Source organism: Triturus cristatus, chromosome 2_2 (genome assembly GCF_964204655.1).
Source record: "Triturus cristatus chromosome 2_2, aTriCri1.1, whole genome shotgun sequence".
Lineage (NCBI taxonomy): Eukaryota > Metazoa > Chordata > Amphibia > Caudata > Salamandridae > Triturus > Triturus cristatus.
Genome location: NC_140582.1, coordinates 852,027,695 through 852,054,983, shown reverse-complemented (window position 1 = coordinate 852,054,983; position 27,289 = coordinate 852,027,695). Strand labels below are relative to the sequence as shown.

At 44.9% G+C, this 27,289-nt stretch overlaps 1 protein-coding gene across 1 annotated transcript in view; it reads left to right on the top strand.

The window, feature by feature from the left end:
- Positions 1 to 27,289, top strand: part of CHRNA9 (cholinergic receptor nicotinic alpha 9 subunit) — a 96,897-nt gene that overhangs the window by 29,311 nt on the left and 40,297 nt on the right. The window contains exons 2-3 of the mRNA XM_085643118.1: positions 22,134 to 22,279; positions 26,148 to 26,302. Of these exons, the coding sequence (XP_085499244.1) occupies positions 22,134 to 22,279; positions 26,148 to 26,302 (301 nt within the window). The remainder of the gene's footprint in view (positions 1 to 22,133; positions 22,280 to 26,147; positions 26,303 to 27,289) is intronic.

Sequence of the window (27,289 nt, the reverse complement as noted above, 5' to 3'; positions counted from 1 at the left end):
CGAGTGGCTCCAACGAAGCAGATCGTTTTTGGCCTCACCTCTCCCTGCATGTGCCATACAATGTGGGCAGCCTAGGTGCCCACTTCCATGCTCCTCTTTGATGTGTGGGCCGTATACACGCATACTGCGTGGCAGGGCCACACTCCCCCTGACTTTCACCGTAGCCCACAGGGCCTCCCTTGGACATACCCCTCCCATCCGTGGCCTCCATTCCTTTACGGGCCATGGCCCCACCGGTGCCAGAGTGCCCCGCTCACTTAGTTCCAGGACCCAGATGGGCTGCGCCTCTTTTCACTGAGCCGCCCGTGAACTCACCTCTTCTCCCGCTGCCCCCTGCTGGCCGCCATTTCCTCAGTGGAGACCACGGTACGACGGCTGCTGCCACACCTGCAGATGCCTGCCTCCCCTCCCAGCCCGAGGTCCCCAAGTCCCCCTAATTCATCATGGTGAGGTGACACCAGTTGCTGGAAAAACAACAATAGGCAATGCGCCGTACTCCGGATTCACATGGGCACTGCTGGGTCCTACTGACTGGGGATAGAATATGTGTTTGTTTATTACTGTGATGCACTGTGAAAGACCACATGGTATGCTGAGGCCACCAGGCTCAGCTTGACTAAATGCAGCTCAGCAGGTGGCAGCGCCAATAATTATTTAACTTGGAGTTCTGAACAAGTAAGTTGCGCTCATTGTTGGTTTGTCAATAATTAAGAGTGGCCAGTGTTAGACAGCAGGCTCAGTCTCACACAGCACATGACAGCGTGCACTCACTGCCAGCAGCGCGCTCACTGCTAAATGCAGCACCTCTGTAGCATCTCTCATGTGGGGTGGTCAGAGGCAGCACTATAATTGCGTCACTTTTTTGTGTGGTGATAGACACATCACTGAAATGTTTTAGTCTAAACCTTGATGCGTGCTACATGGCAAGGCTGGCAATGTAAGCACTCCCAAGGAGGTGTGATGATACACTAAACAGCCAATATTGTGTTGTCGATAATGTTTAGTCCTCTGAAGCCCGCTGAATGTGTTTTAGAGAACATTAATGACAAATGCTCAGGTAGAGAGCTTGTTATCTAGACCTAACAAGTCCACCTGGCAAAAAATCCTGGCGTTCAGTTGCAGACAGAAAATGACCATGGTACAATTTATTTGGTTACAAATAAAATTCACCTGGGGCTTTCTGAAAAGTGCTAAGCACAAATCAGGTTGAATGAAATTCTGAAGGTGGGAACTAAAAGAAGTGTTAAATAGTTTGTTGAAGATCTTGGGACCAGATGTAGAGTTTGGTGGATGGTATGCTATCTGCCAGGGTGACAGAGAACATTACATCCACCACTCTAATGGAATCCCATCCACCACATTTAGAGATCACCACCGGCCCAATAGGGATTTCTATGCTGTATAACTCAACAACAAGAGAGGGAGGGAAGCTGTTGGAGCCACTCTTAATCCCCCTGGACTATAATAGTTAAACAACAAAAGAGTGTATCCTGAAGTAGAATTAGCAAAAAAGTGAGTCACTGTGTTTTAAAAGAACCCTCACTCACCAACCTAGTTGGTGACATGCTTCATCATTGGGTTCCCACCAGAGAGGCCGAGTGCCTCTCCGGTGTGCTGCGACGCCTGAATTACAGCGGAGCTGGGTTTGGTGAAGTCAGTGCAAATTGTGAATAGCCATCGTACACACAAGCAGGACACTTTCTATATTTCCCTCGCGAAATAGGACGCGCCATCATTCGTGTCCTCAGGAGGGAGCAGGCAGGTGTCCAGCGGGCGGCAGGCTTTGATGTAGTAAGTAGGTGGTGTAGCTCAGTGCCACAATTCAAGCTGAGCATGGAAAGTCCTTATTCTGGGAGACTTTTTCTAACCTCCTCGCCTTCTCTTACTCAGAGTGTGACTACAAGTCCCGCCCCCCACCAGGACTCCTGTTGTGATGTGCATTCCCACTTCACGTAAGCGCTAATCATATTTTCTGTCTTCCTCCATTACCGCCATTACGATCGAATTATTGTGTGATAAGCCCTGCGTATTTCATCTTACTAGGTTTTAAGTCTGCCTTTCGCCTCCTTTTCTCAGTAAACCAATCTTACTCTGAGTCTTGTTGACGGCTTTTCATTCTATTATGAAACAACTTTTTTGTAATGGACTCATTGACCTGAAAACTAAAAGTCTTACTGCCTCTTAAAGTGTAAGAGTGTTCTGATTTAAATGACTTATACCAAGTAGTGATACAGATATTCACTGTTTACCTACTAGCAAAATCACACTATTATCGATTGAGAACAGAGTACCTGCATGCATGCATGTGATCTTATACACATTATCAATGGAGATCAATGTAGAGTACTTACATGCATGTTCATCCTGTACACATTGCCCAGCAAGACACTACCACCTGTCGATATTTATGTTGTGAATTACTGTTTGTTTGTCCTTTTATTTTTGTTCCAACAGAGATCAAAAAGCTTTCAGAAATCCTGAAGGCCACTAAAGAACCGTAAGTCAAAGCGGTTCTAGACACCACAGGTTAGGGTGCGCCTTAGCGAGCGCATACCTCCGTGGTAGTCCGCTAAGGCCCTGACGAATGCTTCGCCTAATACCTTTAGAAGCAGAAACATTTTGACCACTTTCACATATACTAGGATGTAGCTGGTCTAATAACAACCAGAGCTTACACGTCCAACACACCCCTTTTAACTGTGTCCAGTTTTCCACCATTAAAACTAGTTTGGGATAAAATTGCGACACCATTTTAAACTGCACTTTCACTATTCACAATTTGCACTGACTTCACCAAATCCAGCTCCGCTGTAATCCAGACGTCACAGCACACCGGAGAGGCACTCGGCCTCTCTGGTGGGAACCCAATGATGAAGCATGTCACCAACTAGGTTGGTGAGTGAGGGTTCTTTTAAAACACAGTGACTCACTTTTTTGCTAATTCTACTTCAGGATACACTCTTTTGTTGTTTAACTATTTCTGTACAGTGACAGGAACCACAGTCTTGTGCACAGCACCCGTCCTGAAATACTTTCGTCCAGCCTTATGCATAAAAATGGAACACTAGCGTGCAAATATGCGCAACCTTCATAAGAGCTCTGTAGCTGGAATAGACAATGTTCTAATCCACCGAAGAAATAGGCAAGGGACTCATTTACCAAATGAGATGGTGTTGGACTCTGGAGAAAGAATATCAAACATCCCAGACCCTGAGAGGAAAAAAAAGGTTAAGTGTCCAGAAACGAAAGGTAGGAATGTACAGCAGAGAAAGCAAACATACAAGAAAGGGCCAAAGAAGAAATAGTGCCCAATCTATGAGAGTCAGGAATAGCTACCATCAGCAGTAAACTGAGAGGGTGTAGTTAAGCACAGATGTATATATATAAACAGATTCACTACCATACAAACAAATATCAGAAGAGCGTCTGCAGTCCTAAAGGTGTGTCCTTACATCTGAATGTGAAATCTGCACAACCTTAATGATAGCCCTCATGTCAGAAATAGATCAGAGACTAATCCACAGAGAGATACAGGGCTTGGGAGATAGAGTTCTCGTACAACACAAGCCCTAAAAGAAAAATGGCGACAAGTATCTAGAAACATTAGGATATGAACAAAGTTTAAGTTGAGTTACAGGTATATCTGGACCGGTAGTCCGCGGATGGTCCACTAACCTGGGCATACGAGCCCAAATTAAACAAATTGAGAAATTTGAGAAGCTTTTTCTCCTTTGTCCCTTTCTGGTCTGCAAACTCAAAGCCAGGTCCTTGGACCCAAAATCTCAGATTGGTTGACCATAAGAGAAAAATATTTTTGTGGGCCCATTACAGGACCCAAGTGTTGGTCTGCATATCCTGTAAAAAAGATAATAGTGCCATAAGGGGCAAGGGGAGCATCCCCAGACACCTCGACTCTGTGAGGGGTCCCCAAAATAACCCCCTGATGTTCAATGCGAAAAAGGTAAATATTGGTGCAGGTTCGAGAACCACAAAACTGGATTTGCAGACTTCGAGCATGGCTCTGAGTTCCAGAAACCCTGTCTTGGGGTCTACAAACACAGTAGGGACATGGGACTGGGTCTGCAAACCCAAGAGGCACCCCTATAAGAGTTTCTAAGGTTTCACAAGGTAAACAAACCGCAGAAAAAAATTTAAATTAAATAAATGAATAAATAATAGAAAAGTTTCAAAAATGTGAAAGAAGCTCCCTCTTGGTCACTCAAAGGCAGTTCAAAGGGCGATAAGTTCACCCATGGCAGGTTTGTCACATGGCCTTATTATAAGATGAAGGCTGTGGGCACCGAAGTTGTCAGCCAATGGTGGGTTGGGTGCAGGCCATGGCCTGGCCTTGTGGTCAACTCCCGCTGCACACTTCCAAAGGCCATGCTAAAAAGGGAAGAGAATAATTTATAAGAAGTTGGTTGTTGTATATGGTTAAAAAAAAATATTCACTGAAGTAACAACAGTTAACACAACAGCCATGCAAACCATAACTCACACACCACATACATTGCTTATATTCCCACAATATTTATACCAATAAGTAACAACACCTAAAAACATGTCATTTAATTACAAAACATACTCATACCGATGCATCATGTTACATCCACAGCTGTCTTTTTCATAGTGTTTATGGCAATGTTAAGTAATTTCCCTTTGACTTCCCTTTTTCATGTATTTTTAAACATACATTAAGGTGTTATAACCATTCCTAACCTGGAACTCACTCTTCTTGAATATATGTGAGAACACCAACCATAAATCATTTAGGATATTATTGACCTGATCATTCTTATAGTAATTCAATGCCACTTCCTTCCACACCCAGTGATCCATTAGTGGAACAAGCACCCTATAAATAAATTAAAGTAAACTAAGATGGTAGATACGTGATAAGTAGGCCTCTCGGTTTTATGGTATTTATTTTTTGGACTTTTCCTTCTGTATTTATCCATATTTATTTTTTGCAAATTTTATCTGTATTTATCCATATTTATTTTGAGTTTTCTGGAAAAATGAGGATGACATTTGTATATTTACACATTTATTTACCCGGTAAATATGCACTCATGTTTGATTGCCTACTAGGTTTCAATGCTATAAACACCCGCAAAAGATGAATCAATGCCGTTATAAGAAAATATGCTAATTACAGTATCAACCTTGTGCATATCTACTGCTGTTAAAGGCTCTTTACTTAAAGTCCTTTCTTTTTTAGGACCCTTACCTATAAATCCACACAGCTATTGGCCTGACAGTCATGGCAGAGAGTATTTGGCAGAGAGTATTTAGAATCACTCAAAAAGCAACCTAATTTCCATTTTTATCCACATTTACAAATAAATTCAGACAAGAAAATAAATGACTTCTGTCTGTGTTTATCTGTAAAAATCAGTAAAAACGGAAAACAGGGAGCCTTAGTGATAAGCTAGGGTCCATTAGAGAAGGGCTGCGTTAGCAACCCAGAAAACAGATAGTGTTTGTGTAGTGTGTCACACATTGAGGGAAGTAGAAAAGATAATACAAATACTTTAGGAGGGCATTACAACTGTGATCCAACAAGAGACACCAAGGATGTAAGGTATGAGAGAAAGAGTGAGATGAAGGAAGTGAGGTGGAGAGATGATGGTAGCAAGAGAGACAGAGACAGTAAAGAGAGAGAGTGAGAATGACAGCAAGACAGACAAAACTTTATATGACAATACAAGGTAGAAATTGACAACCTACCTGAAAGCCCATACATCGAAAAGAAGCAGGATAAAGTTCGAGTAATACTGAAATCTAACTCAGAAATCCTAATTCCTGGTCACTCAGTCAGGTCTTAGATGCAAAACTATAATCAAAGGTAGTTTTCTAAACTGTAAAGGCTCCAGCCTGGAAGATGGCCCTTGACCTACACCTAACAGACATCCATACTTTGGGGTTTACTAGAATTAATGCCTAAATTATATCCCAATAAGCACAGTAAAAAATGAATTGTTATGACAGGAGACAATTATGAAATCTGCATAACTTTTACGATAGAATATGGTGCATGCATCCTGAATTCCCATCAGAAGATCTTCCAAATTAACTCAGAACCCAAGGGTTTCCAATCTATTTCATAAACACCTAAACATCACCATAGCTCCAAATCGGAAATCAGGTAATTGAACCTCGTGGACCTAACCACAAATACAATAGGCAATCAAATCAAATCAAATCAAATCAAAACCAGGCTTTATTCGATTTTAGAAATTAAAATCATAAAAGCAGACATATTGATAAAAACAACAATTAAAAATCAAGACATAGATTACATCTAAAAAGCGTTGTTATGCATCAAGTGGAAATATGTTCAAGGTAATAAAGATAAATTCATAAAGTGCATGTAAGCCATGAAAAATGTCTTAGGCAATGGCATCGCCCTGACTAGATCCAACCTGTAACGGATTTAACAGTTTAGTTATTTAAACATTTTCTGACTCGTAGCACGCCCTTTAAAAAACCCATCACTGAACCAGTACAGTAACAATTTTCCAGCTTCTGAGGAGGAGCCTAGCGCGCAACCAAGATGGCCGCGTAGGTGCGAGGCTCCCGAGGACCTCCGCAACCTCCTACGTTTATCCTGTCTTCATCCTGCATCAGTTGAGGGGACTGTGTCGGTGAGCCTGAGCCGAGGTGGTACCCGTTTCCCGTTTTCGAATCGGACCTCGGGCGCCGGAGTGAGCACCGATTGAAGTTTGCGGCCTACTTCTCTCCTGACCCCGGATTCGCGTTTGGGGGCGACCCAGTGGCAAAGTGAACAACAACGGCGGGCTGGTCCTGGCGAGTCGCGTACCCCACACTTTCACTTTCACTTTCGCGCCCCCTTGCCGTTTTCGCAAGTGGGATCGCAGCGCTCTTTGTGTTGGGGTGGCCTCGCTGGGAGACCCTGCCTGCCTGCCTGCTGTGGCCCGCTCTGCCGTCCTGGGGTGGCCCCCCGGAGCTCGTGGCCTTGATTGCTTGCCCTCCACGGCGTGGCTGGTGCGGGTGTGAGACCCGCGACGATGGCCACGAAACAGGATGGGGATCGGTTGAAGGCCAAGTCGACCCGGCGTGGCGCCGCACATCAGGCCAACATCATGGACCGCTACACCCTCCCGAAGGGGTCTCCCGGCGGACCGCACAAGTCCTCTGAGTGCCCCCCGGATGCCCCGGATTTGCCCACGGATCTGACTCTGCAAGACGTCATGAGCGCCATTGCTGAGATGAAGGCCTCGGTGGGCCAGCAGTTCGACACTTTAGCGCACAAAATCGACGCGGTCCTCGTTGATGTCAACCTTGTGAGAGCTGATCTCTCTAAGACTAACGACCGGGTCGATTCTTTGGCCCACACCGCGTCGGGCCTCACGACTGAGGTGGCGGCCCTTCAAACAGAGGTGCACCGTCTCCGTCAGGCGAGTGCGCTCATGGATCGGCGCCTGGAGGACTCCGAGAGCCGGGCCCGGAGGAATAATATCCGCATCATCGGAGTACCCGAGGGACGGGAGGAGTCGGCGGCGGATCTCTTTGTGGAGGACCTGATCACTACCCATCTCCAGCCTCGGGGACTGAGTAAATTCTTTGCCGTGGAGAGGGCCCATAGAGTTCCCGGGGGAAGACCGAAGGTCGGAGCCCCTCCGCGGCCTCTTATTGCCCGTATTTTTAACTTTCGGGACAGGGATGCGATTTTGCAAGCATCCAGACTGCAAGGGCCGATTAAGCTGGAGAACATGGAGGTGAACTTTTATCCTGACTTCACCCAAGCGGTCCAGAAGCAGAGACTGAGCTTCCTGGGCGTCAAGCGGCGGCTTCGGGGCATGAACTTAAAATACGCCATGCTCTTCCCGGCCAGGCTGCGAGTGGAGGTGGATGGTCGCACTCACTTTTTTGACCGTCCTGAAACGGCCGGGGACTGGCTGGACACTTTGTCTGGGGGTCATGATCAGGATGGCGGGGGGGGCTGCGGGAGGAGACGGCCCACTGGACCGGGTCTGAGGTGTTGATGCTGGGACTCACTCCGGACGACGATGTTACCACTTTCGGCCAAGCTTGGGGTCTTTCGTTTGTTGTACTCGTCTTCCCTCCTTTGGAGGCGGTGCGGGGTCTTGAGGGGGTACTCTTTCCTCCTCTAGGGGGTCTAACTAGTTCCAATTATATAGGGGCGACAGGCACACTGCAAGTTGGGGGGGCTGTCTGGGCTCATGCAGGGGTGCAGGGAGGGGGGAGTTTTGTTGGGGCGGTTGGGTTGGGGTGGGGTATTGTTCATTTGTACCACAAGGCAAAAGTATCGTTGTGCTATTCCTAAAGTGCTCCCGGGGGAACGATTGATCGCTTTCGGCTATGATGGGGGGTAGGGGACTGAGTCTTTTGTCCTGGAATGTTAATGGACTGGGGGACAGGATAAAACGGGGTGTGGTCCTGCAGTTCCTGAAACGAATTTCACCTGACATAGTTTTTCTGCAGGAGACACACCTCATTGGCAACTCCTTTCGTGCTATGAATCGACGGGGCTACCGCCTTCTGGCCCATTCGGGCTTCACGTCTGGTTCAAGGGGTGTGGGCATCATGGCCAGGACCTCGCTCCCGTTGGAAGTTGATGAGGTGCTCCATGATGACAGGGGACGTTACACGGTTCTGGTGGGTAGAATGGAGGGCAGAGTGATTGTTTTTGTTTCTGTCTATGTCCCGCCAGGGTTGCAGACGACCACCTTTGCGGATCTGGGGCGCCTCCTCCTTGGCCTTCCGGAGGGGATTCTAGTGATTGGGGGGGATTTTAACGCTGTGGTTTCCGGAACTGAGGACCGTCACCCCCCTAGGGATCTCCCCCGTGCCCAAGCGGGGTTGTCTGGCCTCTTGGATACCTTGGGGCTGGTGGATTGTTGGCGTTTGAAACATCCCACGCAGATACAGTACACCTTTCATTCCGGGGCCCATGGCAGTCTCTCAAGGCTAGATTATGTCCTGGTGCCGGCGGCGCATGCGGGGAGGATCGGGGAGGTGCGCCATTTGGCGCGGGGTATTTCAGACCACTCCCCGCTCTTGCTACACTTCGACATTCTCCCGAGGGGAGAGGGTAGGGTGGTCCCGATTAATCCCTGGTACCTGCGTGACCCCACCATTCGCGCAGAGTTGGTTAAGTCCCTTAAGCGATATTTTGACGATAATGTGGGGTCTGTGTCATCGGCGGTCTCTCTGTGGGAGGCGTTCAAGACGGTACTTCGGGGCGAGGCCCTGTCCCTTATTTCCCATTCCCGGAGGCGCGAGCGGGAGGAGGTGACCCGTGTTGAAACTGAGATAACCGAGTTGGAGAGTGACCTAGAATGTGGGGTGACGGATGACAAATTACATGTTCTCCGACTCAAGCAGGCGGCCTATAAGGCCCTCGTCACGGAGGCGGCCAGGGGCCTCAGTAGAGAGCAACAGGGGAGACTGTATGATGTGGGTGATAAGGCTGGGAAATTGATTGCGTGGCTGGATAAAAAGGAGAGAGCGAGTCGAGTTGTCCCGTCGATTGAGAAATTGGATGGTGTGTGTGTCACTGAACCGGAAGAAATTGTTGATTGCTTCGCAGAATATTTCCGTGGGGTGTATTCCCCGGTGTCCTCCCGCTCGGAAGAGGATTCCCATGCCCTGCTCAGGGACATCGCGCTGCCTTCCCTTTCGGAGGAGGACAGAGTGTCGTTGGACGCCGCCCCAACCTCTGAGGAAATTGCCCTCGCCATACGTTCGGTCGCTTCCGGCAAGGCCACGGGTCCTAATGGTCTTCCCATCGAATTGTACAAGCTGCGACCGGATACGCTGGCGCCGCATCTCCGTGCTATGTTCCTCGCGGCCCGCTCGGCGGGTTCCCTACCGCTAGACCAGCGTCTGGCTACTATCGTGGTTATTCATAGGGAGGGGAGGCCGCGGGACCGGGTCACGTCCTACCGGCCTATTTCGCTGCTGAATGCGGAACCCAAAATTCTCGCCAAGGTGTTGGCCAATCGGCTGGTTGGCGTGGTGTGCGATTTGATTCACCAGGATCAGTCCGGCTTTATCCCTCATCGCAACACTGCGCTTAACCTGCGGCGCTTGCATGGGGTGCTCGCGCGTGTCCCGTTCATACGGGAGCCGGCCATTTTGGCGTCCCTGGACGCCACTATGGCGTTTGACACACTTGAGTGGCCATATATTTGGGCGACACTGGCGAAGTTTGGGTTTGGCCCGGGATTCATCGGTTGGGTGAAATTGTTGTATTCTGGACCGCTGGCGCAGGTGGCCGTGAACGGTAGAGTATCGGCTCCGTTTGAGCTGGGCAGGGGCACGCGGCAGGGCTGCCCGTTATCACCACTCCTCTTTGCGCTCGCCTTGGAGCCCCTGGCGGAGTGGCTGCGGTGGCATCCTTCTATCCGTGGTCTCCGATGGACCCCCGAGTATGAGGACCGCGTATCTCTTTACGCTGATGATATTCTTCTGTACCTGGCTTCCCCACGTAAATCATTGATAGTACTGGTTGATGTATTGCATTCATTTGGCCTCAACTCCGGCCTTGTCATCAATTGGGCTAAATCGTGTGTGTATGTCCTCTCTGGGGAGGTTCCTATCCTTCCGCGGGGTTGCCCTATCCAGATCGCCCGCGGGGATTTAGGTACCTGGGTGTCTTCATTAGCCTGGACGCGGAGGCCCGATATAAACAGAACTTGCTTCCCCCCCTCCAGCGCCTGAAGGAGGACGTCACGCGTTGGAGGCGCTTGCCGCTCTCGCCGCTCGGCCGGGCGGCATTGTTTAAGATGATGTCGCTGCCACGTTTCCTGTACGCTTTACAGAATACAATGGACGTTGTCCCGGCGCGCTACTTTCGCGAGGTGGAGAGTTTGCAGCGCCGCCTGTTCTGGGAGGGTAGACCGCGTATCGCCCTGGCGAAGCTGACGCTCCCGTGGTACGACGGGGGGGTTGCCCTCCCAGATATCAAGCGATATTACTGGGCCTCCCAGCTGGCTGCGATAAATCACGGCCTTTACGGGCCCGCTCTAAACCCGGCCTTTGCGATGGATAAAATGTTACTGCCGGGTGGTGACTATAATCGGGCGCTTTATTCTAGCTCGCATGACGCACGTCTGACGGGCCCCACGCGGGTCATGGTACGGGTGTGGCACGCGGCTAACGTGGCGATGGGGTGGAAGGATCGTTTGACCCGGGCGACGCCACTATACGCATCTGAGCGGCTGGGCTCCCTGTGGACCTCGAAGGGCTTTGAGAAGTGGGACATGATAGGCATCAGCAGGGTGGGCGATCTCTGGACGAGGGGGGGGATTCAAAACGTTCGATGTCCTGCAGACGGAATTCCAGTTGCAGGACAGGGAGTACTTTCGATATATGCAGATCCGTCATGAGTTGTGCTCCGTATTTCCGGACGTTGCCTCCATCCCGGAGTACTCCCCTCTGGAGGATAGAGTGCTAGATGGGCATGTACCGGACGGCACGATTTCATTAATTTACAAAAAACTCATTAATGATCGTTTGGGACTGCTGACTAGCCTTCGTGAGGCGTGGGGGGCTGATGGATTGGAGCTGGATGACGAGGACTGGGTGTCTGTGGTGGCCTCCCCGAAAGTGGTGGCCATACCGGCTCGCCTTCGCTTCGTCCAGCTCAAGATACTCCATAGGGTCTATGTTACGGGGCCGAGTCTGATGCGTATGGGCTATGCTGTGGACGGGTTGTGTAAGCGTGGGTGTGGTTCTTTGGGGACCTTTCTCCATATTTTGTCGGAATGCCCGGAGGTGGCGCGATTCTGGCGTGGTGTGCATGAGGTTTTGCAGGCAGTTACGCATGTGCCGCTGCTGCCCGAGGCGAGGAGATGTCTTCTGAATGTGTGGGAGCCAACCGACTACTCAGTGCCGCAGACGTGGTGGGTGACTCTGGGATATATGGTGGCCAAACGTGACATTGCGCAACTGTGGGGTTCCCAGAGGTCACCGACTGTCTCGGCGTGGAAGGACAACATGGATTGGTGTATGTTTCGGGAAAAGGTGGTGTATGTTGCGAGAGGTAAGCCTGGGAAATGGGTGAAAGTGTGGGGCCCCTGGAACGCCTACCGTGGGGGAATCTGTACCCCGCCGCTGATGCCTGATCCGTCACCGGTCCCGTCTCCTTAGCCTGCTTGTCTTCCTGGTTCTGGGCACTGAGTCCACTTTGTCCCCGTCCCGACCTATCCCCCCCCTCGATATTCTTATGGATCGGTAGGGTCCCCCCACTAGGGGAGCACATGCTGTTGTTTCCGATTGTGGGTTGCCTTGTGGACTTGTTTTTTGTTGTCATTTATATAAAAATGAAACCGTTGTGTGGGGTCCGGATGGTGTGGCTGCCAACGCTTCTTTCAACTCCTGTGATCTCTCTTCTGCCGCAGCGTGTGTTCTACTGTTTGTGTTATATGCTCCTTCTGTTTGCTAGCGGCCGGCCTGAAGGTTGTAGGCCCATCTTTGTCTATCTTTTGGATTCTGTAATAAACGGTTTAAAAAAAAATAAAAAAAATTCCAGCTTCTGTAAGTACACAAGGGCTGGGCGGCATTGCCTCCATCCACCTTGTTTTAGGAAAGGAATCAACCATCTGCGCCTTTCTTTAACATAAAATATACAGAATAAAATTACTTGTAATGTGGATTGCGGTGACATGTTATCACATGGGTAGCAGCAAAGATCCCTCGACCAGTCATTAATATTAGGGGGGGTAATGAGGCGATGGAAAGACCCAAATCTAAATCTGGATAACAGGTATCTGTCGTATCCTCCTACCACACATGTTAAATATGGTTGAATCTCACATGTTACAGTAATGATTTGGTGGTTAATCACCGTAATTTTGTTCAGTTCCTGGGCTAGCCTGATTTCTTCTAAATGAGTCATACAGGTTTTTTTAAGATCCTTTCGGTTAATAAAATTCATATTATCAGGTGAAAAGTAAAAAGTAAAAATAGGCAATCACTTGTGAAGCCATTTGTTTTCATGACACTTACATCAAATGAGCTCCTGGGCTGAGAAATGGGGAACTATTTAACACATTGGTGAAACACACCCAAGAAATGGATGGCCTAATAATACTCTATACAGAGATCATTCATGATAGTGATCAACAAAATTATTTCTCCAGGATGTGAATGACGCTGCAGTGTTGGGCTATGCCGAGTGATAGCTTGGGTATTCAAAGCAGTGATGAGTCAATATTTAAAGAGATCATAGACAAACTTTGTATTGTATCTGAAGGAGCTGGGTTCTCTTCTCTCATTAATTGTAGAATCCTCGGCGGATGGATCTTGGATGTCTGCCTAGAAGTGTAGAGGGGAGAAAATGTTTTCGCATACCAGTTCAAAGACTCAATGAAACAGGACTCTGAAAAATCACAGACTCCAGTTCTAAGTTTAAGGGGTTTATTACAAAGCCAAAAATAACTGAATGTACAGCCACCTCATAACGAGGTTGTAAAGATACATTGGAACTAATACAAAACCAAACCTACGGGCAAAATGTAAGCGTTGGAGCAGGAAAAGGATGACGATCTCCAATGCAAGAACACAGGCAATAATTGCCCCCACATCTACATCACACTTCATTGGGGTTTTGTAAGTAAAAAGCATTAGTCTGTCTCTACACTATCACTAACGTGACATCTCCACTTAGCATTCCCCAGGCAAGTCAGGAAAAAGGTGTCAGCTCGGGAAGACTTCCTAAGAAGTACACTTGTGTTGTATGAGTCAAATAGCCAAAGACCACAGAGCTCGTTCTAAGATGCTCCTTCTTCACCATCGATCTCCTCTCTTCTCCTGACTGAAACCCCAGGGCACTGTCCCTAGTTCAAAATACCAAAATCGAAGATCAAGCCCACTGTCCGTCTTCCGATCTCCTCATCCTTCTGGGCACTCCTCATAGGTGTTATTCCCCTCAGTTTCGATACCTCCCAACTCCTGGCTTGGTGACCTTGATTCCCAGGCCTTCTCCAGTGAGAAAGAACACAGTCTCCCATTGTCAGCATTTCTCAAGCAAATGTATTCTTTCCTCCCTGAGCCTAACTCCTAAAACATAAGTGTTATTCTAGCTAACAAAGACAAGAATCTTCACCTGCAACAGAAACGTGAAAAAAGAGCAAATCTAACATACACATGATACTCATCCATTAACGAGAGCAGCAGGGAGAATGCATTTTAAGCCCACAGAATATCGGCCAACATAAGAGAATAGCACATAGGCCTCATGAATTTACATATAAATGAACTCTTTTAGTGAGCATTTCTAAATCACCATGTTACATGAGCACATCAAATATGTGAATAAATGTAAGTACGTGCTACACGTTAATGTTTTCAGCTAAATACACATGTATTGCATCTTAGACTCTTCAGGTTTAGAGGAAAGCTAAACCTATCACATCACATTATTACAGCACATTTCTACTATTCCATGTTAATACGACAAAAGAATAAATGTAGATGCAAAATATTCATGATTATAATGCACCCCTAAAAATTATAGAGTACCATCGCTCGCTATCATTTCTCACTGCTAGGTTAGTTCTATTGAAAAACAGTGGGACTCTCTAAAGGACAGAAGGGTGGTGTGATCCCCAAGATATACAGGGCGCAGAGTCAAAGGCGAAGGATGGTGAATACTTAATTGACCTGCTGGTATGGGATAATATACAGGTCATACGAGGTCCAAGAAAAGGAGGGAATAGAGTTAGTACAGTTGAACAATAAGAAAGTTCCTTGGGTGTCAGTCCACTAAACAAAATGTCACGAGGAGGGCTGCTTCTGTGGCCTTCTCGCCTGGGAGGGGTTGTCAGAGATCCTTAGTCGGCTTCTCCTTATGGCCAGAATGCCAGAAAAAAGGGGGGTGTGTGGCTCGTACCCTCAAAGAAAACAAAAGAACATCAAAGGTCAGCAACACAGGGTTTTGTGTCGGTAAATCCACTGCAACCGTCACCCACAACTAGTGATGTGCTTGGAACTTCAAAGAAAAAGGAGGGATTGGTGTACGTGGTGAGGAGGGGAAGAAAGGGAGGAAGGTTTTTAGCAATGGGGCTTCTTACAGACCTGTCCTTCACCAGCCCACAGTGATATATCTAAAAAACGGTACTTGCCTAGGGCCACGGCCCTCCTGGGTCGTGGCTGTGGTAGTCTTGCCACCCTCTCCTCTCCAGGGTTGGCTGGACTCTCGCGCATAGCCACTAGGCAGTTCTTCTCGTGGTGGGCTCTCTATTCTCTCGGCGTTGTTTTCCTCCTGCGTCGGGGGTCCGATCCAGTCCCCAATACCGTGGTCCTTGGAAGTGGCGAAAAACAAACCTCCGTTCTGCGTGGCGTCTTCTTTCCCCGCTATTTGTTCTCCTCTCGCCGTGCTATCGGATGCCCTTCCGGAAAGACTAGACCGCCTATTTCCTGTTCCGGCGGTCTAGTCGCAGGCGACATCTTGGAATTCTCGCCCACGAGGGGAGCGAGATTACAGGTGGGATTTACATTGTTTTGATCCTTACTCTAAATTACCATCCCTGAAAATTCTCTTGAGGGTAGAATCAGCTTTTGGGGGGACAAGTAAAGCAACAAGCATGTTATAAACATGATAGACAAAATGGTCAATACTCCAACCCAAAACACTCGCTCTACACTGAATGTAGTCTCTAATATAGTATCCAAGAGAGAAAGTATTTGAAGTGTCTAACCTAGGCTTGGAAAGAACATTCCCTGACTACATCTTTGCTCCTTGTTGTAACACAAGCTCCCATTCTTTACAGAAAGAAACACATATTTCCATTGCTGTCAACTGCAGATCCAGCCACCTTATGGAAATAGTTGTGTATGGTGGTAGGCACCTACCTAGGAGAGAGCCAGAACTTAAATTCAAGAAATCATTAGACACTATATTCCATTACAAGGCTGTGGTATGGGACTAGCAGCAGGCCCAACAGATGAGCCACCAGCAACGGGTGTGGTCTGGGAACAGGATGTGGCAATGCAGAAAGCAAATCTTTACATTGTTGCGGAAGTCAAAGGACTACTGTTGGTGAACACAGAGGTAGAACGGTGAGCCCTGCTCAGGTAGGATCTCAACAACACTAACTACATCTGCTTTGCCATATTATTTGCAACCTCCATAATTACTGTGCATCTTGCCCGATGATGTCACAATTTGTGTGATAACACAACAAAAAGGGGGGAGGGTCCAAGGGAGATAGTTTATAGACCTGCGAGGAGAATATCCCCATATACAATAAAATTATACCACAAAAAATCCTTTGGTCTCTACAACCACGCAGTATTGTATGGCACACAATATTGCGTGGTTGTAGAGACCCGAGGAGTTTTTGTGGTATAACATTTTGTGTGTGCCATGCCAGTTGAGATACTAACTGCACTATCTCTAAATACTACCCATTGTTCCTGTTGCCCCCTCTTCTCCAGGTGAGAACCTGACTAGCCATTGTCTAATAAAAACAAGTGCCTATTCACTGTTTAACAGAAGGCTTCTGGAAAACGACAACATCTGCAACAAAGAGAAGAAAAACATCCTGTGCAAACAACAATCTAAATGAGAAAATGGGCCTTTGAATGTTAATACATTATTTTTAGTTAACATGGCATTGATAGTTAGGAAAACTTAAATCAGCACTTATTCTTTTAACTTTTAGGACTATAACTTTTAAGTATGATTGCCTACTACAAATCTTCATGTTTAGTATATGTGCTATTTAAACGTAGACTTTTCACATTATTACTAAAAAGCATTTTTGTTAGCGCATAAAATTAGCTGTTGCTCATACCCAAGATAAACTCTAGAAGGTAAGGTCACTGGTTAGCCCCAGAAGCTTTATGGAAAGTCAGTCCTCCCTCTATGAATGTAAAAAAGGCATTTAACTAGGTGCAAACACCGTAGCAGAACAGTCATGCTTTGCTAAATGAAGATAATTTATCATTTCTAATCCTTTTTGACATGTCTGCTCCCTTCAACACAATTATCCAGAAGATCATCCTGGGCTTGCTGGAAGAATTTGACAAAGGGTTTTAGGGACCAGTACTGTTTAAAATGAATGCTATGACATTCTCAGCATAACCAACCAGAAGCAGAGCACACAGGTCATCTCATCACAGGCATTGACAAAAAGTAAATACCTGTAAATGACATTCAGCAGTTAGAAAAGCAAAAATAAAGCAGACATTTTGTAATTCTGAAGTGTGATGGAAACAAAGATTTTAATAGGGTCAAAACAAATCAAAACACTTTACTTTGTGATGCACAAATGATAAATGTTCACTTAAACCCGATGACGTCCATGACAGTATGCTACCACACGCTGCTTTAGTTACAATAACAAATCGCACACTTCATGTCCATTAAAGCTAGGTGGCTCACAAAATATTGTTCTAAAACTTTGGTTGTGATTCTACAACGTTTGGGAAGCACTGGCATAGATAGCTGTCCTATGAATAACATTATGTTCCCCTCCAAAGGCCAGTTGACACCAGATCCACTCCTAATTATGAAATGTTGATTCACAGATCCATCCGCACCTTCAGAATGGATGATAGAAGTTAGAGAAATTACAGAATGCTTGAAACACATTTATAAATAAAGCCGGCCATGTTGTATGCTCCTGAATTGATGTAAAGACAAGTTCTTTGTGTTGGGGGCACAGTCAGGAATAGCATAACAAACTGACTTTAATTTCTGGGAGCTGCCATTCCCCCCAAAAATACGACTTCATATGAACTGCCCTTTAAGATCGTGGCACCAGTGTACAACATGCTGTACTCATCAAAACAATTTACTTAGCATGATACATTATATGTGTCCATACTAGATGGCAATATGGTGTAGAATTCAAGACTCTAGATCGGGGCGACTCCTCCATTAGGGCGGAGGAGTGTCACCCCACTGCTTTCTCGCAGTGCGAGAAGCAGAAACATAAAATGGTATTTTAAATACCATTTTCTGTTTCTGGTTCTCGCGCTGCAAGAAAGCAGAAGGGTATGCCTGGTTGGGGGCGGGCGGGTGGGAAGGTCGGGGAGGAGTGGATTGCCCATTGCTGTGGGCCCTGACTGTTTGGTCGGCCCTCTGGGTAATAACAGCTCTATTATAAACAAAAAATAGAGATTGTGTGATACATGCAGCTTTAGACATTTTAAATATTTTAAGCCATATTTTATCCCAAATATGAGTAGGGAATGAGATAGAAAGGTCAGATTTCCATAGTAGCCAAGCAAAAGAACTTTTTTTTGGTTCGATGAACCATAAATGTTGACAGTATTAACATTTTTACAATTCATGAAACAGAGAAAAACAAAGTATTTCCCCCCTTATAAAAAGACAGCAAGATTATCAATATCCTATAGTAATTAAAAAGAACTGTTGAACCTTATAATAAAATGTTATATAAATAACCAGCTTTGGGTATACAGTCATGAGTAATATTATGTAATGGTTTCAATGGTGTGAGTGATATAGTGTCCGTTCAGGTTTGGTACACTGCTTCTTTGTGCATTTATACCAGGCTAGTCAGGAGTGGACAACCCTAAGGATCAGAGCTGCTCTAGCTGCAGTCATGACAAAGAATCAGTGCCCTATTTGTTTTTCTCCTGCAATTTCAAACCCAGGTCAAAATGGCTAGCTCCTATTTGCAAGAGGCTGGGCACCAGGATCCACGAGGTGACCCTCAGGACTAACCCAGCCCCCCTATGGTGTTTGCAGTTTCAAGATTTCTCATGATTTCCTGGTTTTTAAGGAGGCATGCTATTCCTAAATAATCGGGCCAGTTTTATAAGTGGTTAATTTTTAGGCCATGAGAGTTTTAATATATGATGAATTAAAAAAATAAATGCTACTAGTTTTAATTAGATTATATTTGTTTTTAGTTAATGAATGTTTTAACTTTTGATTGCCTGTATGTTCAAAGTTATTTTATGTATCTCTTTTATGCTATCAGAAAAACCGAAATAAAAATAAGATATGATGATATAGTGTCAGGAGGGAAATTATTAGTTAGTAAAATGGATTGAAGAGCACAAGATATTAGATTGTATTCCTGTAAAAAAAGAGATTGGTAGATTATATTGTGCTTCTAAGTTGGGAAAAGGAATAACAGAGTTATGTTGTACAAGTTGATGAACAAACATAATACCCTTCTCCTTCCAATTTTTTTAATACAATGATTTGCGTCAATATTTTATAAATATTTTATACCAAATATAGGAGGCAAGGAAACATTCATAAAAATCAAAGAAAATATTCTATGTAGCAAATGTCGAGAATACTTTAGAAAGGGTTTTGTAGAAATAAAAGTGCAATTGACATATAAATTACATCTGTAAATGAGAAATCTTTAAATAAAGAACATTAAAATACAATCCATCATGGTATGGGAGAATCTTGAAAGTTATTAGTTAGAGCATAAAACGGAACATTTAAGTTTAGACATGTTGAAAATCTAGGAGTTCAGGCAAGAATTTCTTCAAGAAGATAAGAAGATCGGGACTCTTCAAATTCTATGGTAGTCCATATTGACGAAGATTAATACGTCTGTTTCTGTTTTTGAGGTCCCTAGTTTTTGGATATCTTGCTCCAGCAGAGGAATCTTTGTGGTAGCATCTTGAAGATCATTTATGCGTTGCACCGTATCAAACATCTTAGTTTCCATGGCAATCTACCAATCTTCAATTTGTTGAATCTTTTCGTTAGTTGGCACTCATGAAGGTTTTCAGACCCCTCGCCTCATCAAGTATAGTATCTAAAACATGATTATGAGACGACATAATTGGTGATGGAGGGTCATTTTTCGCTCTTTTAGATTTTGTGTCGGAAGGGGAGGCTTTAGAAGTAGCAGGAAGATGACTGGCCATTTTAGCATAGTATAGAGGATGATATGAAATCCTTTGGAGTGGTCTGAGCATGCCCATACACTATATTGTCAGAATGCAAAAGTATGCAAGTGAGCAAAGTTCAGTGCAGTAATCTCCAAGACGTAAATATGTGATTCAAGTACCAAGTTCAGTTCATAAGTGTAGCTACAGGAGCAGAGAAGGTATTTAGCAGCATGTAATCCAGCACTGTAATAAAGAGACCTGATACAGACGAGTGAAAACAGGGGGAAAAACAGAAAAGATTAAATGTAGGAGTAGATAGCACTCTATTTTAGTAAAAATTAAGTGGAGTACTCATGACATTTTTAGTGAAGTGGCAGATGCAGCTCTGCTCCAGAGCTTTAAAAGGCCATAGCTGAGCGTATGCTGAAAGGTGCGACGGTACAAACCAGCAGGGAGCCGAGAATGTGAGCGGAGCGCTACTAAAATGGTGGCCACTCGCATCTGAGGAGAACTCACTGTCCCAGCTCTGGAATGAAAGGTATGTACCAAAAGAACTGTAAATCAGCTCAAAATGCAGCAGGAACATGCAGAAAGTTCCTGCTAAATTAGTGAAGAGCTTCTCGATGAAACGGAGGTCAGCAGTCCACCGCCATCTTGATCAGCGCTTAAGCCACACCTCCCATGAATTTCTGTCTGACCATGCAAGAGCATCTTGCTTTACTGGCTTTCAACTATTTCTGACACTAACATTATTGGGCTGGGACCTAAATTTCTTTAGCAATTTGAAATCCTGTTTGGAAAGCCTCTTCAACAAAAGTTCTAAATATATGATTTTTAAACTGTCTAGTGAATTTCAGCCTTGACCACAGTCAACATTTTTTAATTCTTATTTTTTAAATGTGTACTGATTATCATGGTTTTGGTTCTGAACCATTATCATAATTAAATCAAGGTAATTCATCAAGCTTGTGACTTTGCTAAACCTGTAAAGCAGTTGACGAAAAAGCTCACTGCTATAATATGCTTCACTTTTATTGATAAATGTGAAAGCACTCCTTTTTAACCAGAAATTATAAGTTAGCAGTCTGTTAAAAAACATTTTTTTTTTTTTTAAAAACCTTTATTTCTCCAAGAGTCTGGACACAGCTATTCAGCCGACAACCCGGAGGTTCGGCAGCTTCGATAGAGAAGGACAAAGAAGCGTCCACATTGCATTAAAGGAGCAGTGAAAAGATTCCATTTTTAAGTAAACACAAACACACAACAAACCCCAGCAAGGCAAGAACACTGAATGCCCATGGTGATAGCCCCCCAGGGGAGGCCGGACCCCAATCATCTAACAGTCACAGTACTGTGATAAGAGGAAGAAGGGGGACAGCAGAGGCCCAAGAAGTCAATTAATCATCACATCTTATATACTGGGCTGGAAAGAATGTCAAGAAGAAAGCTGTTCCTCGGGGGATCCAAATCAGGGGCAAGACAAATTCCCCCCCTGTATTGATTCCACCGCCCCCAGATGGCGTGCCACTTCCGAGGGCGGCCTCTAGCGCAATATACTGTCTTTTCCCTGAGCATACTCCAATCCATATTTTCTTTCCACGCGGTCAATGTGGGGGGCCCCACGGAGCCCCACAATCGCGCGATGTCTCTCTTAGCGACCATGTTACCCAGAGTCACCCATTGGGCCTGTGCCGCATCGTGATCAGTGGGCCCCCAGACATTCAGGAGACAACACCGCGCTTCCGGCTGCATAGCAATGCCCGTCACCTCCCCCATCACTGCATGGACTCTCCTCCAGAATTCCGTAATGACACCACATTCCCAGATGATATGCAGGAAAGTACCCACCATACCACATCCCCTCCTACATAGGCCTTCCTCAGAGAATCCCATATGAACCAGCCTTGGCCCCGTCACATACACTCGATGCAGTATTTTGAGCTGCACCAGCCTCAGACGCGACGGGATCGCAACCTCCTTGGGAGAGGAAACCGCAGACTGCCAATCCTCATCATCCAACTCGAGTCCATCCCTAGTCCACTGGTCCCGCAGCCCCAGAAGCGTATCCGCCCGGACGTTTATCAATTTCTTGTAGATGAGCGAGATCGTTAAAAAACATTTTAAACCTTGCCAAGGTTGGACAAAGTTGTTATTCCGGTGGTAAGTTTGAGAAGTCAACAGATTAGCACATTGAGTGAAAATTCATTGACGTATACCAAGGATGCAGGATTAAACGATGTGTGTCTATATGTGTTCATGTTATATGTTTACACATTAAACTCATTAGTGATCTATTTTTTATGAAGGCATGGAGGCAGCGCATGGAAAATATGCTCAGATGCTGTTTAAAGATTTATTTGAAACATATTCTAACGCATTGAGACCGGTGGAGGACACAGATAAAGCACTGAACGTCACACTGCAGATAACACTTTCTCAGATTAAAGATATGGTACGTATCAAACAACAACATTATCTCTGCCAACTATAACATTAGTTCAGTTATAGGCATAAACCATGAGTGGTGTTATATGGGTGAAAATGTACTTTAGAGACAGTCTGTCCGTCTGGTTATCAGTCATCTGTCAAACCTATGTCTATCTGTCTGAAAACCTGTAACTTTCACACTTTGCCTGTCTATCCATCCATCCATCATCCAGCCACCCATCCATCTATCCATCCACCTTTCCACTCTGCAAAGGACAGCTGTGAACATTATGGTGTAGACTAGTGTTTACCAAACTGTGGGTTGCAAGCTGATTTTTGGTGGGTCTCGAAAGCTCAAGCAATAAATAAAGATGCCTTTAACTTCTGTATTTGTCTTGTCACGTTTGCTGTACCTCAATGTAAGAGGTTAAATGTCAGGCAATGTCTTCTGACAAATTGCTGCTTATGTTTGTTAACATGGGGATTGGTGTTTACAGACTCTTCTCGCTTTACAGCCAGAGAAAGAAAAGTCAAGTGAATTATGTGACAATCTTGCTGGGGTAAAGGGAGTGTGAAATAAGAGACTATAGGATGTAATTTTTTCTAACACACAACAAAATGAAAATACCTGCAAATGCTATTCAGCAGTTATGAAAACAAAAATTAAGCACATTTTTTGTAATTCTGAAGTGGGATGGAAACAAAGAATTTAATAGGATTAAAACAAATCAAGACACTTTAATAGGTGATGTACAAATGATAAATATTCACTTAAACCCATTTTCCATGACACTGGACTACCACACAATGCTTTATGTTACATTAATAAATCACCCACTTCATGTCCATTAAAGCTGGGTGGGTTACAGAAGCTTGTGTTTTTTAAAAATTGGGTTGTGGTTCTAAAATGTTTGGGTAGCACTGGCATAGACAGTTGTCCTATGGATGACATTATGCCCCCCCCCACCGCCCATGGCCATTTCTCAAACTACCACTTTTTTTTACATTGCAGCCCATACCTATTTTAGACATAGGGTTAATTTGTGATTGTAAATGAAGAGATGAAGGTCTCCTGCTTTTTGCAGGATCCTATCACTGCATTTGCTTCTGGACGCATGGATTCACAGATGAAATCTTGCCTCATGAATATTGATGAGGGCGGGTTTATGTGAATCTTATGTTAATATTAATTGTGGTATACTAAATTGATACATCTGGCACATTACAAAGAATTGTCCAGCTTGCATCACAAACTCTCTGCAAGCACAGCATCTGTGTGGTTACCTGCTTAGTAATTCATCAGTTCCACATTTCTACAATTAGCAAAATGATGCTCATCTGTATTTAAACGGAAGCCCAATCCAGTATCCAGCACTCTCCATTCTCAGATAGCCATCAGCCTTATTAAACAAGGAAGCCTGCCTTAAGTTGGGAGTGCTTGTCAGGGCTGTCATTCAACCTACTGCCTGGAAGAGATTCCCTCAGAAATTGGAAGGGTTAAGACTAACCCTGGGCAGAGTTCACGGAGTTGTGGTAAAAACAAACTCTGCAGCGCTACGCGGAGCTCTGCAAGCAACGGAGTGAGAGAAAATGCCGGTCGCAGTGATTTTCAGTGCTGGATGCTTGTCATCGCGAACAGCATCATGCACAGTGCAGGCAGGCGCTGCTTTCCTTTCTGCCGCTTGAGTAGATTTTTACTCGACCGCTAGCTTTCTCAATGCGAATGGGCAGTTTCTCAACCATACACGACCACTTGCAATAAGAAACCTGACCCCCCGCGTTGAGAAATCTTGCCAGGAGGTTTATTTTCCACGCTTGCGCTTGCCAACTTGATGTTGACGATTGCGAACGAGGAAAAATCTCACCAGGAGGAGGGTTTCTTGCGCTCGCCAACCTGACGTTGACAAACGCGAGCAAGGTAAAAAAAACTCCGCTATGCGGGGTGGAGTTTTTTGGAACTGCGCGAGCTCAGCAAAACGCGGAGTGCAGAAAACTCCGCACAGTCCGTGAGCGGAGCATAGTTCACCGCACAGGCTTGGTTAAGACTCATGTAGGACTTCTTCATCCTATTGCAGTCAGTTGTGAATTATGTTCGTACTGGCAGGTCCACTGTCTTCTGAATGGGTCTTTGCCTCAGGGGGAGAGCCAAGTGCCTCCACATATCTATACTTTTTAGTATGGGCTTGGCAATTGCACACTGCGTTTATAGAGCCCACACGCAATGAGAAACCTGACCCCCCGCATTGAGAAATCTTGCCAGGAGGTTTATTTTCCATGCTCGCGCTTGCCAACTTGATGACGATTGCAAATGAGGAAAAATCTCGCCAGGAGGTGGGCTTTCCTCGCTCGCGCTCGCCAACTTGACGTTGACGAACGCGAGCGAGGTAAAAAAAACTCTGCTATGCGGGGCGGAGTTTTTCGGAACTCCGCGAGTTCTGTGTAACGCGGAGTGCGGAAAACTCCGCAAACTCCGCGAGCAGAGCATAGTTCACCGCACAGACTTAGTTAAGACTCGTGTAGGACTTCTTCATCTTATTGCAGTCAGTTTTAAATCATGTTCGTACTGGCAGGTCCTCTGTCTTCTGTATGGGTCTTTGCCTCATCAGGGGGAGAGCCAAGTGCCCCCATATATCTCTACCTTTTAGTATGGGCTTGGCAATTGAACACTGCGTTTATAGAGCCCAGTTGCATGCATGCCCGCAGCTTGACTCAGATGATGGAGCAGATTTCTCCCATTACTGCTGGTAGAAACAGTGGCATAGTGCAAAATGTTGGTACCACCCTGCACAATGTGATGAGGGGCTACCAAGACTCTGTTGCTGTTTGGCACTAATAAATTAACAGGGCCGATGCGCAGGATCGAGTCATATGAGTCCCAAAGGATGGGGCTTTAATATAAAAAAGAAAACCTTCGCAGGACAATATTCAAAGTCAAAACCATAAAGGTTTATCCAAAATTCAGAATCATAACAGAAGTCAAAAAGTAGTTAGTTAGTCAGATTCAAATCAGCATCAATCATGCATGAAAATAAAGTAAATTGTGAGAGTTCATAACATAAGAGAATTAGCCATAATCAAAATTTAGATCAATAATGAGCTAGCAAAAATAAACTCAGTTTGCAAGTCAAAGGACAATAATCAAAATTAGGACAAATATTTAGTCTGCACCCGTGCATACCTATGAGTGAGTAATTTATATGTGCCTTTATGAATAGTAAATCTATACTTATATATATGTATATATACCTACCTTGACGATACTGTAGTAGTCAATATTTTAGCCTTGTTATTTTGAGAGGTTTTTAATAAAATCTGGTAAAAACCCAGTAGTAATATTTATATCTTGCTTCCTATTTTTAACTTGCACAACCACAAATAGCAATATAAACACCAAATTAAAGCAGGGTAGGGACAATCTTTATTCAAGGCCCCAAAAGAAAATAGCTAACTCAAATAATATACCCACCAAACATGAATGTTGTACATTGAACTTCTTATGTTGCAATAAAAGCATATTACAACATAATATTGTATCTACTTACTGACATTTGATATACAACTGTTATAATGTGAGACGGCCTTCAATAGCAGGTATAGACCAGGGCAAAAGGGTGATAAAACTATGAGAACATGCCGCCTAAAGAGGGAAGAAAGTTCTATATTACAAAAGGAGAGACAGAAACATAAACATTGGAATGCTGGAGCAGAAGATCTATACTAGCCATTATTGATCCTGAACTATCCCTTTCCATTCAATGAAGTTCTCAACATGCCAATGTTTTAATATAAATTGGAGTTGGCTAATCTGCCTTTCCAATTGTGAACATGTTGTGTCATGAGACGTTTCTTCAGTTAAAATAGTAGACCTGTTATTGTTTCTACACTTATTACAGGATGAGAGGAACCAGGTCTTGACGGCCTACTTGTGGATTCGGCAAAGCTGGTATGATGCCTACCTCACGTGGGACAAGGATGAGTATGATGGTCTTGATTCTATCAGAATTCCCGGCAACATGGTGTGGCGACCAGATATTGTCCTATACAACAAGTATGTGACACTTCAATTTGCATTCTTCTAATCTGCTATGTTAATGGGCCAAAATGAATAAATAGATAATTAAATTGGTACTAGTAGTACATATAGGTTTGCTGTTGTGCTACATTTGTCACCATAACTGAGTTGTAACATACTTATTGCATGAATTAGGCATAATTTCTTATTAAACCATTCTTATGGTGTGTAGTTTGTGAAAACGTGTGTATCATACAAAATATCACTATTCCCATATCAGAGCATTAGCACTATCATTATTGGGCTACTGAGGTTCTCACAGCCAAGGCTTTGGTTTGGGTGCAGAGGGTGTAAAACAAAGCTTCATGGTCCATAATGAACACAGGAACTACAGAACATATATCTACAGTTTCTCACCACCTTCCTTTGCTGCAGATGAAGTGTCAGATTAAATTCAAAACCCTCTGCACTAAAGGCCCTTAATAGGAAGGGCATGTTCTACCCTCTAGGATAACTTGGGGTATGCCATCCTTGAAGAAAGTAAATAAGAATCAGTCAACATTGACAATGAACTACTGGCAACCCAGACAAATCTGCCGATACCTACCACCCAATGTACTTCAATCATGGAATATGGACTATTCTACTAACATCCAAAAACACTAAAAGATAGATTTTCTCACAAAGTTCTTCTAGGGCAGCTGTTATACTCATACAATTTACTGGTGGCTCAGTCTTGCTGTGCACTTTGAAAGAGCCTGATGGGAAGTGCCCTTTGGGTGCCTTCGAAAGCATTTAACCTAACAGACTACAGCGTCACTGTGATATGTGTATCCATTTACAGTACACCTCTTACCCATCTGTTGTCCTTAGACAGCCAATAACATACTTCCGAAGAACACTGCTCAATTTGGGAAAAAACTAAGAGCAGTGACCTAAAGTTTTTCTTAGGAGTCTGCCATGGATGCTCCAGAATGCCTATTTTACCGAATACGAAGGCTGCCTAGTGGTGATTCCATTAGA